The sequence below is a fragment of the Lepus europaeus genome, chromosome 17 (assembly GCF_033115175.1).
Source record: "Lepus europaeus isolate LE1 chromosome 17, mLepTim1.pri, whole genome shotgun sequence".
Taxonomy (NCBI): domain Eukaryota; kingdom Metazoa; phylum Chordata; class Mammalia; order Lagomorpha; family Leporidae; genus Lepus; species Lepus europaeus.
In genome coordinates, this window is record NC_084843.1 from 28008028 (window position 1) to 28027032 (window position 19005).

Below are 19005 nucleotides of genomic sequence, written 5' to 3' on the forward strand. Positions count from 1 at the left end.
GCACAACAAAGGTTTGTAAATGTTAAGAGCCAAAATAATTACTAGATCAAGGTCTTTAAAAACATTCCCACACTCAGAAAAACAAGGAATTCCAAGACAAGGATAATGAAAATAGAGCACCTATAGCAAAAGGGTGGTTATGCTACTTGGGGATGGGGTCAAAGTAGGGGGAAAAGCAACACAAAGGGAATTGAAAGAAAAAGACAAGGTAGAACAAAAATAGATTCCAATGCTAGACACACTGGTTAGACCCTTACATGCAAATTAAACCAATGAACTAGGCTAAAATAATATATCAAAAATCCATCTTTCTCCAGCCCTATTTTCTTCTTTCTTAGCTTGTTGTATTGGTAGGGAATCTCATGGAAACCTCCCCAAGCAGAGTTAGAGGGAGAAAGTGAGATTTTCCATCCACTGGTTCACTCTAACCATGCAGTGACTTCTAAATTAACTGAAGCTGGTAAATCCTATGCTGTAAGCATGGAGATGCAAGGTTTTACAGTGCAATAATGAGAATTTAGGTGCTGATGTTGTTCAAATCATGCAAGACTGGATTTCTGTGATGTACCATAACAAGATCAGTGAATTATTTGGCCATGTGTGTCCCAGCATTGTTGATAACTGCTGTGATTCACCCAAGATCACCCCATAAAAGAGAACCTCCGGCCTTATCTCCAGGGGAATCCACAGGAGCAGACATGCATTCAGATGTGTGCTGCTGCTGTTACACCTGCTGGAATTCATGGGTCAAATTGCTATTCCTACTCAGATCCGACATGTCTAGCCATGTACTCCACAGGGAATTGCAGGCCAGTGGGACAAGCCCCTACCATTCATCTGAAGTGTGTGTTAGATATCCTGTCCAGACTGGTTTATAGATTTTAACCCTTACTCTTCTGAGATAGGGCCTTTGTTTCTCCCCTGTTACTGAAGGAAATAAAAGGTACTTTGCTTTTATTTTACTTGTAACAGGGAGAGAAGTGAAAGAACCTACTTTTTAGCTTTACCCTGGATACTAAATCATTGAATCTTTAAATGGACAAAACCCCTTATCTCAGGAATAAACTAATGTTCCCAACAGACACAAAGTGAAATCCACAAGCCATGGGAGCTGCAAGCTGCAACAAGAGTACTTTTTCAATCACTCTGAATTCCATATACAGGGGAAGGGGTTTGGTGCAGTGGTAAAGATGCTGCTTGGGATGCACACATCCCATGAGAGTCCCTGTGTTCAAGTCCTGGCTCTGCTCCAAGTTTCACCTTCCTATGAGTGCACATCCTGGGGGGTAGCAGGCAATGGCTCAAGTGATTGGTTCCCACATGGGAGATCCAGACTGAGTTCCAGGATCCTGGTTTCAGTCTGGTCCAATCTCAGTTGTAGCAGCTATTTGGGGAATGAACCAGCATATGGAGGTCTCTGTCCCTCTCTGTCTTGCAAATAAATTTATTAAATAAACATTTAAAAAAGATTTCATTTACAGAAAAGACATCTGCAGAGTCTATGTTTTCCAACCTCCAAGATACAAAATAGTGCCATTACATTTGTCACTGGCAATCACATAAGATTTGTCTAATTTCCAAAACACATTTGAAAATAATTTTATTCTTAGATGAAACTTTGTAAACTGAAAATATGTATTATCATAAAAACTAAACTATGAAAGAGTCGCCTACTTTTCAAAAAAAAAAAGTTTTTTAAGACTTATGTACTGGTGGGGCCAGCGCTGTGGTGTAGCAGATAAAACCGCCGCCTGAAGCACTGGCATCCCATCTGGGTGCCGGTTCAAGTTCCGGCCGCTCAACTGCCGACCCAGCTCTCTGCTATGACTTAGGAAAGCAGTAGAAGATGGTCCACATGCTTGGGCCCCTACACCCATGTGAGAGACCCAGAAGAAGCTCCTGGCTGCTGGCTCCTGGCTTCGGATTCTTGCAGCTCCGGCTGTTGTGGCCAATTGGGGAATGAACCAGCTGATGGAAGACCTCTCTCTCTACTTCTCCTTCTCTCTCTGTTTAACTCTGACTTTCAAATAAATAAATAAATCTTGAAAAAAAAAAGATTTAATTATTGGGATTGGTGCCATGTATAGGTTAATCCTCCACCTGCGGCACCAGCATCCCATATGGGCACCAGTTCTAGTCCTGGCTGCTCCACTTCCAATCCAGCTCTCTACTATGGCCTGCAAAAGCAATAGAAGATGGCCCAAGTCCTTGGGCCCCTCCAAACACGTGGGAGACCAGGAAGAAGCACCTGGCTTCAGATTAGCACGGCTCCAGTCACTGCAGTCATTTGAGGAATGAACCAACGGAAGGAAGACCTTTCTGTCTCTCCCTCTCACTGTCTGTAAATCTACCTCTCAAATAAAATAATTTTTTAAAAAATCTTTAAAAAAATGAAAAAGTTAAAAAAAAAATACCAGCGGATGGAAGACCTCTCTCTCTCTGCCTCTCCTTCACTCTCTGTGTAACTCTGACTTTCAAATAAATAAATAAATCTTTAAAAAAAATTGACTCAGGGATAATTTATCAACCTAAGACACACAGCCAAAAGAAAAAAAATTTTATGAACATGATTACATTTTAATATTATAAACTCCATTCACTAGTAAATTAGATCTCCAATTCCAAAATGACCAAAATTTATATATTCCAAAGTAACATATTTCAAACATAGTAGTTCTCTCACTTGAATATATTTCTTTTGAGAATAATTTTTCTAATTCAAAAATATGTTCTAAAGCTTGAAATTACACAACTTTCCAAGCTTAATACATCTCCTTAAAGGTTGCACTATTTGAATCACAGCAGGAGTTACCATATAAGATAAAAAACTATATGTTTTTAAAAGACAAATAAAACCCTATGCCATATCATGAAATTCTGATTATATACAGATCAGTTTCAGGAAAAGTTCTGTAGATAAAAAGTTCTTACAGAAACTTTAATTATCAAGAGTAAAAATTCTAAATATGAAGAACCATTTTTATATTTACCTCAAGCATCAAAATATATTGGTGAATTGTCCACAAGACTGAAAAAGTATAAAATTAATCTGTTCTGATACAACCCCTTACAATGTATTTGGAAGAGAAAAATTACAATGTGCTGGACTTAGAGGCTAGTGTTGGAGCATAGTAGGTTAAGCCTCCCATTCGGGTGTCAGTTAGAGTCACGGCTACACCATTTCCAGTCCGGCACTCTGCTAATGGCCTGGGAAATCAGTGGAAGATGGCCCAGCTGGATCCTGGCTTTTTAAAAAATGAATGAACTGGACAGTATATTAATGCTTAAAGTTTAAAAAAATAAAGTTGCATAGGATGGCAAGGTGTTTATTTTTTTATTTTCTCAATTTTGTTTTAATGTCACCAAAAATTATTGGTGGGGTAGGGTGTATAACTTAACAGGTGAGACACCTCTTAGGACACCTGCATCTCATTTTGGAGTACCTGAGTTCAAGTACTGGCTCTGTTCCATTCTAGGTGTTGTACAGAAATGGAATTTAAAGGAGAATAGTTAAAAGCTATAATTTTCCATAAAAGAAATTAAAATAACCTATAGTCAGTTGATGGCAATGGAGACAAAGAGAAGTGGATGAAAATGAGATGTATTTTGGAATCTGACGACAGACTGGCTGTCACAATAAGAAAAAGTGAGAAGTTAAAGATGATCCCAGTTTTGGGAACTGACAGCAAAGAAAATAAATCACAAACATACAACATTCAAGTGGCTAGTCATTTGAATACACAAAACTAGAGGTCAGACTAGAAGGCAAATTTTGAGATTATTAGCACATTAGGAGTCACCTGCACACAGATGCTACTTCAAAGCTAAGGAAATAGATACTCACATAGGAACGAAGTAAACACAGAAGTGGGCCCAGGCCCATGTACTAAAAAACTCCAAAATATGGAAAATCTAAGAGTCAAATGTTTATTAAATGATCTGGCTCAATCAGGTGTTCATTTATTATATCCAACTACTTAACATTAAAACAAAACAAAGCCACCTTCCCTAGTCAATGGAAGTTTAGCATTTAATTTTGAAGTAACTCCATGTTTTGGTTTCTATCAATAATTAACCTGATGGGGCTGACACTATGGTGCAGCAGGTTAAAGCCCCAGCCTGCAGCACTGGCATCCCATATAGGCACTGGTTCAAGTCCCGGCTGCTCCACTTCTGATCCAGCTCTCTGCTATGTCCTAGGAAAGCAGTGAAAGATGGCCCAAGTCCTTGGGCTCCTGCATCCACGTGGGAGACCTGGAACAAGCTCCTGGCTCCTGGTTTTCAGATCAGCTAAGCTCTGGCCGTTGCAGTCATCTGGAGAGTGAACCAGCAGATGGAAGACCCCTCTCTCTATCTCCCTGGCTCTACATCTTTCTGTAATTCTGTCTTTAAATAAATAAAATAAAGCTTTAAAAAAAAATAACTAACCTGATCCAAATAGGCTTATTATTTTGTTTGACTTTAAGGTTCCTGTTTTTGAATCTGACAAACCACCTGTAAAATATAAAGGTATAAAAAGCCACAAAGAGACAAGGAGAAAAACATGATAAAAACTATCCTACAAAGACTCATTATAAAGCTATGCAAAGATAGTAATGACACAGAGACAACTGAACAGAATAATGAATCCCAAAATAGACTAATGTATGAAAGGACATGATTTATGATACAGGTAGCACAGCAGATGGGTGGAGGATAAAGTCTTCTTAAATGATGCAAGGAGCCACTAGAAATCCACATAGAAAAAAATGAAAACAAACAAAAATTAATGCTAGCGAGACTAAAATTCTACAAGTGAAAGGTAAAACTATAAAGCTTCTGGTAGAAAATATGAGAGTATTTTCATGACCTTAGAGTAGTGGAGGCTTTTTTAAACAAAGTACAGAAATACACATACACACACACACACACACCTACATTCTCTCATCAATCATATCTAGTAGAAGAAAACACAAGCTCAAAAACAAATAAAACAAAGAAAATCAGAACACCACCAACTAGGCTTGGACTTGGGAAATCTGGGCTATTATCAATTGTGACCTTGAACAAACAACTCACACAGTCTCTGGTTCTCCACTTGCTCATTTTTCAAAAAAGGAGTATTCCATGATAATTTGATACCCCATAAAAACTTTTTCCAGGGCAAGTGTTTGGTATAGTAGTTAAGGTGCCACTTGGGACACCTGCATCCTATACTGAGTGCCTGGGTTTGAGTCCTGGTTCCACTCCCCATTCCAGCTTCCTGCTAACGTGCACCTGGTAGACAGCAGATGATAGCTCAGGTACCTGGGTCCCCTACCATCCCCATGGAAGGCCTGGACTTTCCCAGCTCCTGGCCTTGGCCTGGTCCAGCCCAGGCTATCATAGGCATTTGGGAAGTGAACCAGCAGACTGAGATTTCTGGTCTATCAAATAAAATGAAAATACAAATTTTTTTTTTTTAATTTTTAAACTGTTTTTCCCAGTGGCTTGTGGAATGCATATGATAAAATCCAAATGAAGTCTTTTGGTTAAAGTGTACTACTGATCTAAAATGATGACAAAATACTCTTTCTTGAATGAGTTAACTAGAAGAATACCATATGAGATGCCAGCATCACAGGCAGCGGCTTTACCTGCTAAGCCTCAATGCCAGCCCCTCCAGTAGGATTTTTGGCAATCACTAGTCACATCATTCTGTACCATTTTTTCTGACACTACTGAACAACGTACTCAACATTTCATTAGCTTCTCAAAATGACATCTTAAAATGAACAGTCTTAACTATGTTGAAGTGGTAGTTACCAACAACAAAGGCTTTTAAATAAAAAAAAAAAAATGCATTATGCACCTAAGGTTCATGGATAGGATTGAGGGATCTTGGAACCTCTTGAACTTGTGTACCAAATGTATGTATTGCACATGTTTGGGGAGATGATCCTTTGGCATACAAAAGATTTTCAGTGAAGTCTATAACCAAAAATAGTTAAGAAGCCTTAAATTAGATGATCCTACTAGACTCTTAAAAGTCTATGATCCCCTAGGGGCTGGCTCTGTGGCACACTGGGTAAAGCCGCTGCCTGCAGGGCACCAGTTCAAGTCCTGCTGCTCCACTTCTGATCCAGCTCTCTGCTATGGCCTGGGATAGTAGAAGATGGACCAAGTCCTTGGGCCCCTGCACCTTCAGGGGAGACCCAGAGGAAGCTCCTGGCTCCTAATCGGTGTAGCTCTGGCCGTTGCAGCCAACTGAGGAGTGAACCAGAGGATGGATGACACCTCTCTCTTTCTGCCTCTCCTTCTCTCTCCATGTAACTATGACTTTAAAATGAATAAATAAATCTTTAAAAAAAGTTTATGGCTCCACACAAATTTAGTATCATTTTGATATAAACAAACAAACGACTTTGGCAGGCATTCAGTAAAGCAGTTAAGGCACCATTTTGGATGTCTACATCCCATTTTGGAATGTGTGGGCTTGAATCATGGCTCTGCTTCAGATCCAGCTTCCTGCCAATGCTTGGAGGCAACAGACAATCAACGACTCGAATACTTGAGTCCCTGCCACCCACATGGGAGCCTCAGATGGAATTCCTGGCTCCTGGCTTCAGCCTAACCCAGGCTGAACTGTTGCAGGCATTTGGGGAGTGAACCGGCAGACAGAAAATGTGTGTGTCTCTCTCTCTCCTTTCCTTAACTCTGCACCCCTCTTTCAGATAAACATAAATTTAAAAACTTAAAAAGCAAATAACTTACAAACTTTAAGGAAACAGAACTTTGATTCCCTCTAATTCAATACATTTACCCGTCATCAAAGTTCAATAAAAGTCTCAATTTAAAATAAACTTTGAAGCTCCATGGCTTTGGGACTAACATTATGGCACAATGGGTTAAGCTGCTGCCTATGATGCCAGCATCCTGTAAGTCTCAGTGTGGAGCCTATGTGGGAGAACTGGATGAAGTTCCAGACTCCTGACCGTGGGCCTGGGCCAGCATAGACCATTGCAACCATCTGGGAAGTGAACCAGCAAATGGGCGCTCGCTCGCTCTCTCTCTCTCTCTGTAACTTTTTCAAATAAATACATCTTAAAAAAAAAAAATTAACAATTAAAAATTCAAATTCAACAGTTCCCTCCAATTTCAAAATCTTCTGTGTTTTGTCCTCAGTTTACTTACCTGCTTTTGAGGCTTCTCTAAACATTCCCAATTTTAACTACAATATATTCTATTTCTCAGTAAGAAAGAGGATTCCTTTTTAGGTATTTTTTCATGAAGAACCAGTCTAAGTTCTGAGTACATTTTCAAATCAATTGAAACCAAAATCTCACTCTTTTTTTTTTTTTACTAATTAACTGGTACTGTTATTCCAAATTCTTCAATCCATGAGCCTTTGAAAAAAGCTGTCAACTCCTACTCTTTCCAAAATTTGGTGACTGATTCCCAATCTTATCTCATCAATATACACTTTAAGAAAATACACAAGGCCGGTGCCGCGGCTTACTAGGCTAATCCTCCGCCTTGCGGCGCCGGCACACTGGGTTCTAGTCCCGGTCGGGGCACCGGATTCTGTCCCGGTTGCCCCTCTTCCAGGCCAGCTCTCTGTTGTGGCCAGGGAGTGCAGTGGAGGATGGCCCAAGTGCTTGGGCCCTGCACCCCACGGGAGACCAGGAGAAGCACCTGGCTCCTGCCATCGGATTAGCGCGGTGCGCCGGCCGCAGTGCACCGGCCGCGGCAGCCATTGGAGGGTGAACCAACAGCAAAAAGGAAGACCTTTCTCTCTCTCTCTCTCTCTCTCTCTCTCTCTCACTGTCCACTCTGCCTGCCAAAAAATTAAAAAAAAAAAAAAAAGAAAATACACAAAACACAAAATGACTAGCAAGAACTATAATTTACTACAACTACTACTAAGAAATAATAGTTCTGACTGGCAAGCAATTTGCAAAGGCAGACTGCTTTAGCTGTATAACATGAATATCCACCTGCACGTACTAGCACTAATCAAACTGTGAAATTAAACTTTTTATTCAAACAGAAATTGCTGCTTCAAGACTGTGATTTAGTGTAAGCAAATATGAAGGTCATCCTCTTCTCCCTGCTGTTTCTAGTCTTTCTCACAGGAGAAACAAGGGAGGAAGGCTGAGCAGCCAACTTCTGTGAAGCTGAAATCTCTCTATGACATGACAAATTTGCCACTTGCTTTACTAATTTCAAACTTAGAAGAACCAAGTTGCTAAATGTATGCAGAGATCACTTAAGTACTGAAAGCCGAAACTGACCACTATCAATACCTGACTGAGCCAAAACTAAAAGATCAGTGTGCCAATGAGCGAATTAAAGTCAATAAATATGAATGTGTCAATATAGTTTAAAATAATCTATAATCACTTTCATTACAACAAAGCCAATTTTGGATTAACTGGGATAATGTGATTTTTCTCAGTAACTAGCCAACTGGCAATATTTTTCCCAACATTTATCAAAACTCACTAACACAAACTGTAACTTACTCCACTCTACTAAGAGCATATCCACAGTACTCTCCTATCTACCAGAGAAAGCAAACCTACTCGAGCCATCACTGCTGCTTCACAGGGTCTGCATTAGCAGGAAGCCAGAGTCGAGCCAGAGCCAATTATCAAACCAGGTATTCTGAAGTGAAATGCTGGCATCTTAACTACACCTGTCCCCACTCTGGGCAATTCAGATGTATTTTGTTGGTACACCAGGTTCTAAAATTAACTCAACTAGAGGACAGGCATTTAGCACAACTGTTAATCTGCACACTTGGGACGCTGATATCTCATCAAAATGCCTGGGTTGGAGTCATGGCTCCAGTCACCATTCAGCTTCCTGCTAATGTTCACCCTGGAAGGCAGTAGTCGATGGCTTAAGTGCTTGGGTCCCTGCCAAACATATGGATTGAGTTCCCAGCTCCTGGGATTGGCCTGGCCAATCTCTCTGCCTTTCTTTAATAATAATAAAAACAACTATTTAAAGAAAACAATCCAATTATTTAAATAGTTTTAGCAGTATTTTTCATGAAATATAAAATTATAAAGAACAGGGGTGGTGGTATAGTGGGGTAAGGCTGCCACCTGCAGTGCCAGCATCCCATATGGGTGCCAGTTCAAGTCCTGGCTGCTCCACTTCTAATCCAGCTCTCTACTATGGTCAAGGAAAGCAACGTAAGATGGCCCAAATCCTTGGACTCCTGCACCCTTGTGGGAGACCTGGAAGAAGCTCCCGGCTCCTGGCTTCGGACTGGTGCAGCTCCGGCCATGGCGGCCCTTTGGGAAGTGAACCAAGCCCTTTGGGAAGTGAACCAATGGATGGAAGATCTCCCTCTGCCTCTGCCTCTCTTTAACTCTGCCTTTCAAATAAATAAACAAATCTTCAAAAAAATTATAAAGCATATGACTTGCAAAATATATTATAAAAGGCAATTTTTAATTGTCTAAGTTCAAAAACAAAATAAAGATAAAATCCACCCAATGTCTTCTAAAAATAGAGAACTGCCATTTGAAAGTCAAGGAGAAAGGAAAAAATAGAACTACCTAAAAGTAAATGGGCTGATGACAGAAGGATCATCCATGGATACTGAAACTATTGTGCAAAATAATGTTGGGAAACAAGATATTTGCACAGTCTCTAAGTTCATGCCACTAAACATTAATTACAAATATACTGTTAAATAAAATTGGAGACTACCATTTCAGACTAGCCTCTGGCACTCAGCCCCAAGTCTAACCAGAATGGAATCATCATGCTAAGAGACAGGTAATCAAGCTGAACTCTTAAATGAAGCAGATTTTAAAAATAAACAGCAGATTCACAATTAAAAGAAATCTAGTTTGTATGTGCTGGCAAGATTAGGACATTCCCTCTGTTTTAATTCCATAAAAAAGGAACTTTGAAACAACCAATCACTTTTATTCCCATTTGTGTTATCCTCAGCCTTTTTCTATCTATAAAGCCAACTTCCTCTGCTCACTTATTGGAACAATTCTATAATTAGAAATTAAAGCCAATTAGGATCTTTAAATTTTTTGCAATTTTGTCTTTGACTATCTGTACAATGGAGAAACTGATGAATATAACCTTAATAAAATGATCAAATTTATTATCACCAACAATGAAACAGACATCACGCATCTTTCTGATAGAAGATACTGAAAAAGAAATCACAACATATATTTTATTCCTGCCAAAAACTTTATAAAAGATTTATTTGTTGCTAGCACTGTGGTGTAGCAGGCAAGGCTGCCAAGTGCAGTGCCAGCCTCTTATATGGCTGCTGGTTTGAGTCCCAGCTGCTCCACTTCCAATCCAACTCCCTGCTACTGTGTCTGGGAAAGCAGCATAAGATGGCGTAAGTGCTTGGACCCCTACAACCACGTGGGAGACCTCAAAGAAGCTCCCGGATCCTGGCTTCACATCAGCCCAGCTCCTGCCATTGCAGCAGTTTGGGAAGTGAACCAGCAGGTTGAAGATAGTGTGTTCTCTCTCTTTCTCTAACTCTGCCTTTCAAATAAAGAAATGTCTTTTAAAAAAAAAATGTATTTGAAATGCAGAATGGCAGAAAGAGATCTTCATCCACTGATTCACTTTCCAAATGCCTGCAACAGAAGGGGATAGGCCAGGGTCTCCCATATGGGTGCCAAGAATTTCATTAATTCAGGCCAGCGCCTTGGCTTAACAGGCTAATCCTCCGCCTTGCGGCGCCGGCACACCGGATTCTAGTCCCGGTCGGGGCACCGGATTCTATCCCGGTTGCTCCTCTTCCAGGCCAGCTCTCTGCTATGGCCCGGGAAGGCAGTGGACGATGGCCCAAGTCCTTGGGCCCTGCACCCGCATGGGAGACCAGGAGAAGCACCTGGCTCCTGGCTTCGGATCAGCGCGATGCGCTGGCCGCAGCGGCATTGGAGGGTGAACCAACGGCAAAAAGGAGGACCTTTCTCTCTGTCTCTCTCTCACTATCCACTCTGCCTGTCAATAAAAATTTAAAAAAAAAAAAAAAGAAGAATTTCATTAATTCAGCCATCATCTGCTGCCTCCCAGGCACATAAACAGGAAATTGGACAGGATACAGGTATCCCACGTGGTGGCCCAAACCACTCCACCACAACACCCACTAAACGATCAAATATTTTTTAACCTAAAAGTAATTATGGAGAAACAATGAGACAAATCCAAATAAAGGACATTCTGTAAAACTGCCTCAGACTTGGGGGCCAGAGATATGGCACAACAGGTTAAGCCACAGCCTTCAGTGTAAGTGCCGTTTCGAGTCCCAGCTGCTCCACTTTCAATCCAACTCCCTGCTAATATACCAAGAAAGGCAGCAGAAGATGGCTCAAGTGCTTGGGCCCCTCCCATCAAAGTGAGAGAATCCAGTAAGTTCCAGACTTCTAGCTTCAGCCTGGCCCAGTCCCAACTGGTGCGACCATTTGGGGGCTGAATCAACAGACAGAAGATCTCTCTCCTCTCTCTGTAACACTGCCTTTCAAATTTAAAAATCTTGAAAAAAGAGGTCAACGTAGTTTACCTTTGAGAGAAACATAACATGTGCTTTAGAATTTATAAAATATCTTCACTACTTACAACTTCACTCAGTCTTCACACAGCTCTTTTAAGTACAAAAGTAGGCATTATTACCTTTGCTTTCCAGATGAGGAAAATCATACTCAAGTTAATCATGTTGCCTAACCTCCTAGGACTTCTAGAACACAGAACCAGAAAACCAGGTCTTTTTTTCATTATGGCAATATGTGAAGTTTATATACTAATCTAAACTGATTTCAAGGTATTTCAAAGAAAGCATACTAATAAGACAGGTAGAACTCTTGTATTGTCAGCTATAAACAAAAGAAGTTATCGCTAGTCCATTCAGCAAAACAGATGTCACTTTACAAAGCTTTGATATTTTTCTTAAATACCTTTGAAAACAAGGATCAAAAAATATGAACTCTTATAAAAAGGGCTTTATTGTATTTTTATAGCTTATTACATACCTTGTAACAATCATTTTGTTAAATGTGAATGTCAGTTTTATTTTCAGTCCCTTTTTTCCTGGCTATTTACAAGCTTTGTAAGAATCGTTCCTTAATTAAGTCTAAACATGGTTTTATATAAATGGATTCCTGGAAATAAAACGTTCAGACTTAAGAAATGATTGTTACAGAGACTGTAACAGGCCGTAAAAAAAGAATGCCACTTTAAACAAAGATTTCTCATTTTAATTAAAAAGATAATCATCAGAACATTCCTACACTTAACAGAACCATTTAAAGAAGCTTCTTTGGAAAAAAAAAAGTATGTAGTATCTTATGCAAACTTCCATTGTATAGTTTATACAATATTTAAATCAAAGTCTCAGTTGATCTTATAATATGAAAACTTATGTACTGTACCTACATTTTAAAGATACATTGAAAGAAGACAGGTCCAGATGAGATAAACCTCATTTCTAATTCTTGTTAACATGAATGCCTTCAATAGAGATGCTGGTAGGGGCTGGCACTGTGACACAGCAGGTAGAGCCGCCACTTGCAGTGCCAGGATGCCATATGGGTGCCAGTTCGAGTTCCACCTGTTCCACTTCCGATCCAGCTCTCTGCTATTGTCTGGGAAAGCAGCAGAGGATGGCCCAAGCGTTTGGGCCCCTGCACCCATGTGGGAGACCTGGAAGAAGCTCCTGGCTGCGGATTGGCCCAGCTCTAGCAGTTGCGGCCAATTGGAGAGCGAACCAGAGGATGGAAGACTTCTCCCTCCCTCTCTCTCTCTGTCTCTGAGAGTGAACCAGTGGTTGGAAGATCTCACTCTCTCTCTCTCTCTGCCTCTCTGTAACTCTGCCTTTCAAATAAACAACACGATTCCATGAGGTAGAATTCTTTTGAATTAACATTTGACTGGGGCCTGGCATTGTAGTGTAGGGGGTAAATTACCTGCAGTGCCGGCATTCCATATGGGCACCAGTTCAAGTTCCAGTTGCTACACTTCCAATCCAGCTCTCTGCTGTGGCCTCAGAAAGTAGAAGATGGCCCAAGTTCTTGGGCCCTGCACCCACGTGGGAGACCTGGAAGAAGCTCCTGGCTCCTGGCTTCAGATCGGCACAGCTCCAGCCATTGCAGCCAATTGGGGAGTGAACCAGCAGATGGAAGACCTCCTCCCCCATTCTCTGTAACTCTGACTTCCAAATAAATAAATAAATCCTTAAAAAATTTGACTAACATTTCAAAAAATATATATATATATATATATATATATATATATTTTTGAAAGGCAGAGTTACAAGAGAGAGACACCGAGAGAGATCTTCCATCTGCTGGTTCACTCCCCAAACAGCCCCAATGGGGATGTTGGCACCGCAGGTGATGGCTTTACCCACTACACCAAGCACTAGCCCCTTGGCTAACTTTCAAAACTGTTTTTCATTCAAATCCACCTAAAATTTGTAAATGTCAGGCAACAACCTAAGAGAAACTAAAGCAGAACTTTTCAGCTGTCATTATAATTAACTGCAACTTGAAAAACAGATGCATCCATGTTCTACTTTCGTTACCTTTTCCAAATTACACAACACTGAACCTGCATCACCATGTGCTAGCCTATTTCCACAACAATGTACTAACAGAGGGGGTGGATGCTGAGGCACAGAAAGCTAAGCTTCCTCCGGTAGCGCCAGCATCCCACATGGGCACCAGTTTGTGTCCCGGCTGCTCCTCTTCCGATCCAGCTCTCTGCTATGGCCTGGGAAAGCAGTACAAGATGGCCCAAGTGCTTGGGCCCCTGCACCCACGGAAGAAGCTCCTGGCTTCAGCTCCAGTGGTTGCTTCTCACTCTCTCTGTCTATAACTCTACCTCTCAAATAAATAAAATCTTTTTAAAGAATGTATTAACAGGGGCCGGCGCCGCGGCTCAATAGGCTAATCCTCCGCCTAGCTGCGCCGGCACACCAGGTTCTAGTCCTGGTTGGGGTACTGGATTCTGTCCCGGTTGCCCCTCTTCCAGGCCAGCTCTCTGCTGGGAGTGCAGTGGAGGATGGCCCAAGTGCTTGGGCCCTGCACCCCATGGGAGACCAGGAGAAGCACCTGGCTCCTGCCATAGGATCAGCGTGGTGCACCAGCTGCAGTGCACCGGCCATTGGAGGGTGAACCAACGGCAAAGAAAGACCTTTCTCTCTGTCTCTCTCTCTCTCTCACTGTCCACTCTACCTGTCAAAAAAATAATAATAATAATAATGTATTAACAGAAACTACTTTCAAGTGGACTATATTTTCCCATGGAAACAAGTCATAATCCGGAGGCTATTTCCTAACTGAGAATCTGGCATAAAAGGAAAGCAGTGACAGGGAAGCCTGTGTTGTGCATAATGGGTTAAGGCACCACTTGTGGTACCAGAATTTCAGGTTCAAATCCTGGTTGCTCTGCTTCCAATCCAGCTTCGCAATAATGCTGCCACCATGTGCGTAAACTAAACAGGAGTTCCTGGCTCCTGGCTTCGGCCTGACCCAGCCATGGCTGCTTCAGCAGACATCTGTGGAGTGAACCAGCAGATGGAAGATCTCCGTCACTCTACTTTTTAAATAAATAAAAATTTTACAAAAAGAAAGTATTAATATGATTGATACCATGAAAACAACGATTCAATAACTATAAAACTCTGCAATCTTAAAAAGAAGGAAATTATGTTTCTACTTTATAAAATGAGAATGAGGAGCTGGCATTGTGCAGCAGGTTAATCCACCACCTGCAATGCCAGCATCCCTTATCAGTGTCAGCTCAAGTGCCAGCTGCTCCACTTCCTATCCAGCTCCCTATTAATGCACCTGGGAAAGTAGTAGAAGATGGCCCCTGCACCCACATGGGAGACCCAGACGAAGTTACAGGCTACTGGCTGTGGCCTGGCCCAGCCCCAGCCAATGCAGCCACTTGGAGAATGAACCAACAGATTGAAGAATTCTCTCTCATTCTCTCTCTCTCTCCCTCCCTCCCATTCTTTTACTCTGCCTTTCATATAAATTTTTTAAAATCCTTAAAAAAATAAAATGGGAATAACATCAATGGTCTACAAGCATGCATTCAAAACATAAAAAGCATAATTCTTCCACATTCACTCATTAAACAAATTTAACCCTCAAGCTAATAACCAACTAAAATAAATACTAAACATTTAATTAGCAATCATTTATTGTTTTAAAAGATTTATTTATTTACTTGAAAGGCAGAGTTACAGAGAGCCAAAGGCAGAGAGAGAGAGAGAGAGAGAGAGAGAGAGAGATCTTCTATCCACTGGTTCAGTCCCCAAACGGCCGCAACAGCAAGAGCTGGGCTGATCCAGAGACAGGAGCTGGGAGCTTCTGCCCTGTCTCCCACGCGGTTGCAGGGGCCCAAGCACTTGGGCCATCTTCCACTGTTTCCCAGGCCATAGCAGAGAGCTGGATCAGAAGTGGAGCAGCCGGGACTCGAACCAGCACCAATATGGATGCCAGCACTGCGGTGGTGCCTTTACCTACTACAGCACAGCGCCGGGCCCCAGTCATTTAGTTTTATTTCTTATAATACAGACTACTGCTTGAGATGATTTACAAATAAGGAAGAGAAGTAAAAGAGACCAAACAAATATAGGAGCATTGTTCAAGGAAAAGTGTTCAATGCCTCTATCTAAATTATTTCCCTTAATAAGCATGTTACTCAAAATCATACCATGGATTTGCTTTGTTTGGTTTTTTAAAGATTTTTGCTTTATTAAAATAATTATAGGATAGACTACATTATTTTTAATTTGCCTATCTCCTCAGTTTATTTTTATTTTATTTTATTTTTTTGACAGGCAGAGTGGATAGTGAGGGAGAGAGATAGAGAGAAAGGTCTTCCTTTTTGCCGTTGGTCCACCCTCCAATGGCCGCTGCGGCCAGCGCATCTTGCTGATCCGAAGCCAGGAGCCAGGTGCTTCTCCTGGTCTCCCATGCGGTTGCAGGGCCCAAAGACTTGGGCCATCGTCCACTGCCTTCCCGGGCCATAGCAGAGAGCTGGCTTGGAAGAGGGGCAACCGGGACAGAATCCGGCGCCCCAATCGGGACTAGAACCCAGTGTGCTGGCGCCGCAAGGTGGAGGATTAGCCTGTTAAGCCACGGCGCCGGCCATATCTCCTCAGTTTATTAAAAGCCACAAAAGATAGGAGTATTTGGCACAGCCTGGGATGCCTACATCCCTTATTAGAATACCTGGGATCTATATTATCCTGGAAGGCAACAGGTGGTGTGTTCCTGCTATCCACAGGGGAGATCCAGATGGAATTCCAGGCTCTTGGCTTCAACATGGCCCAGCCAGGACTGTTGCAGGCATCTGGAGTGTGAACCAGAGTGTATGGAAAATCTCAGTCTGTCTCAAGTCTTTCTCTCTCTCTCAAATAAGTAAATAAGATAGTGAACAAGGTAATTTTGTAAAAAATTAAAAATCATTGTTTTCATAAAATGGATTTTCTATACTTTTTGAAGACCCCTCATATACATGGATTTCAAAATTATTTTGTACTGAAATAAATTTATCTTTTATTTCCATTTTCCGTGAATTTTCTGAAGTAATCTTGTATAGCCTTTAAGTGGCCTCCTGCCTGTCTGTTCTCTCACCCTAATCTCAACCACTTTAAGTCAAAGCACTAAGGTGGTCTCTAATCTTCTTTGTTGTTATTGCCATCCTTTGAATCAGATTCAAATTACAGACCTCTCAGAAAAAAGTACCTCATGTGCTTACACTGTGTGTGGAGGCCATCGACCTCACATTAAAAACCTCTCCACTATCAACAACAAAGAGAGAATTAAATTCTTCACCCAGCATCAAATACTTAGGAACAAGTCTAACAAAAGAATCACAGAAACCTCTACAAAGCGGCACTGAAGGCCAAAATAAATGGAAAGACACAACATTTTTTGTGACTGTAAAACTCAATGGTATTAAGAGCTCAGTTCTCCCCAAATTTATATACAGATTCAATTCAATTCCAATAAAAATAATGGTAGGATATTCTGTAAAAACTGACAAGCTGATTCTAATATAATTATGAACATGCAAAGGGCGAAGAATAGCCAATGTAATCTTGATGAGAAAAAAGCTGAGGGGCATATGCTATCAGATATCAAGAACTGTTATTAAAAATAGTAGTTAAAAGAATATGGTGGGCCAGCACCGCGGCTCAATAGGCTAATCCTCCGCCTGCAGCGCCGGCACACCGGGTTCTAGTCCTGGTAGGGGCACCAGATTCTGTCCCGGTCGCTCCTCTTCCTATCCAGCTCTCTGCTGTGGCCCGGGAGTGTGGTGGAGGATGGCCCAAGTGCTTGGGCCCTGCACCCGCATGGGAGACCAGGAGGAAGTACCTGGCTCCTGGCTTCGGATCAGCACAGCGCGCCAGCCGCAGCGGGCATTGGGGGGTGAACCAATGACAAAAGGAAGGCCTTTCTCTCTCTCTCTCACTGTCTAACCCTGCCTATCCAAAAAATAATAATAATAATAGTGGGAGCAAATCAGAAAGCGGAAGTAGGGTGGGCATTGTGGTGCAGAGAGTTAAGCCACAGCTTGAGATGCTGGCATTGCATATCCAGAGTGCCTGGTCCCAGCACCTCCTACTCCACACTTCAGCTTCAGCCTCCTGCTAACATGCCTGGCAGGCAGCAGATGGTGGCCTAAGGACTTGTATTACTGACACCCACATAAGAGAACCAAATGGAGTCCTGGCTCCTGGTTTCAGCCTAGCCCAGTTCCGACTGTTGCAGACGTTTAGGGGGGTGAGCTAGTAGATGAAGATCAATCTCCCTCTCTGTCACTCTTTCAACTAAATCTTTAAATTAAAAAAAAAAAAAAAAAAGGCAGAGGAAACCATTTGAAAGCACTCCAAAATGATCAAAGAATGATGGGAATAAGTAAAAAAGTAAAGAAAGCAGTTTGAAATTGCTCTCACTGGCCAAAAAAGGGAACAATTTAAGCATAATAATGTTGATGATAAAATTAGATATAATCCATCAGATAAAACAGAAATTCATAAACTCACTCTGTTATACATTGAAGATCTGATGAAGAATACCTTCAAAGTACCTTCCCCTAAAATATGTATTAATTGGGGCTGGTGCTGTGGCACAGCAGGTTAAAGCCCTGGTCTGAAGTGCTGGCATCCCATATGAGCACCGGTTCTAGTCCTGGCTGCTCCTCTTCCAACCCAGCTCCTGATCCAGCTCTCTGCTATGGCCTGGGAAAGCAGAATGTGGCCCAAGTCCTTGGGCCCCTGCACCCATGTAGGAGACCTGGAAGAAGCTCCTGGTTCCTGGCTTTGGATCAACTCAGCTCTGACCACTGCGGCCATCTGAGGAGTGAACCAGCGGACGGAAGACCTCTCTCTCTGTCTCTAACTCTCTGTAACTCTTTCAAATAAATAAAATAAATCTTTAAAAAATACATGTATTAATTGCAAACAGAAAAAAAAAAATCCCATACGGGATGCTGGCATTGCAGGCAACAGCTTTACCCACTACACCACAGCATCCACCTTTGGTTATAACATCTCTGAAGGGGTCAGTGTTGTGGCCCAGTGGGTAAGCTGTCATCTATAGTGCCAGCATCCCATCCCATAGATGAGTGCCCAGCTTGAATCCCAGCTGCTCTGCTTCTAATCCAGCTCCATGCTAATGAGCCTGGGAAGGCAGTGGAAATTGATCCAAATACTTGAGACCCTGCCACGCAGATGGAATTTCAGGCTCCTGGCTTTGGCCTGGTCAGGCTTCAGCTGTTGAGGCCATCTGGGGAGTGAACCAAAAGATGGAAGATCTCTGTGTTTCTTGGCCCCCTACCCAACCCCAAATAAATTTTTCAAATAAATCAATCTTTGGAACAACTGGCAACATTTGAAGGAAGTTTGAGGATTACATCTGTATTTGTACTATATCAATGTTAATTTCCAAATTTCTTTTTTCAAATTTATTTGGCCAGTGTTATGACACAACAGGTTAAGCTGCCGCTACCTGTGATACTGGCATCCAA

General features: G+C 41.8%; 1 protein-coding gene across 7 annotated transcripts in view; it reads right to left on the reverse strand.

Moving 5' to 3' along the window:
* Positions 1-19005, reverse strand: part of BTRC (beta-transducin repeat containing E3 ubiquitin protein ligase) — a 208526-nt gene that overhangs the window by 175420 nt on the left and 14101 nt on the right. Inside the window, exon 1 of one of the 7 annotated variants that reach the window (XM_062214010.1) lies at positions 11632-11690. The exons of the other annotated variants lie outside the window; for them this stretch is intronic. Within the exon in view, the coding sequence (XP_062069994.1) occupies positions 11632-11673 (42 nt within the window). The 5' untranslated portion in view covers positions 11674-11690. Of the gene's footprint in view, positions 1-11631; positions 11691-19005 lie in introns of those variants that run through there. 7 annotated transcript variants of the gene reach the window in all.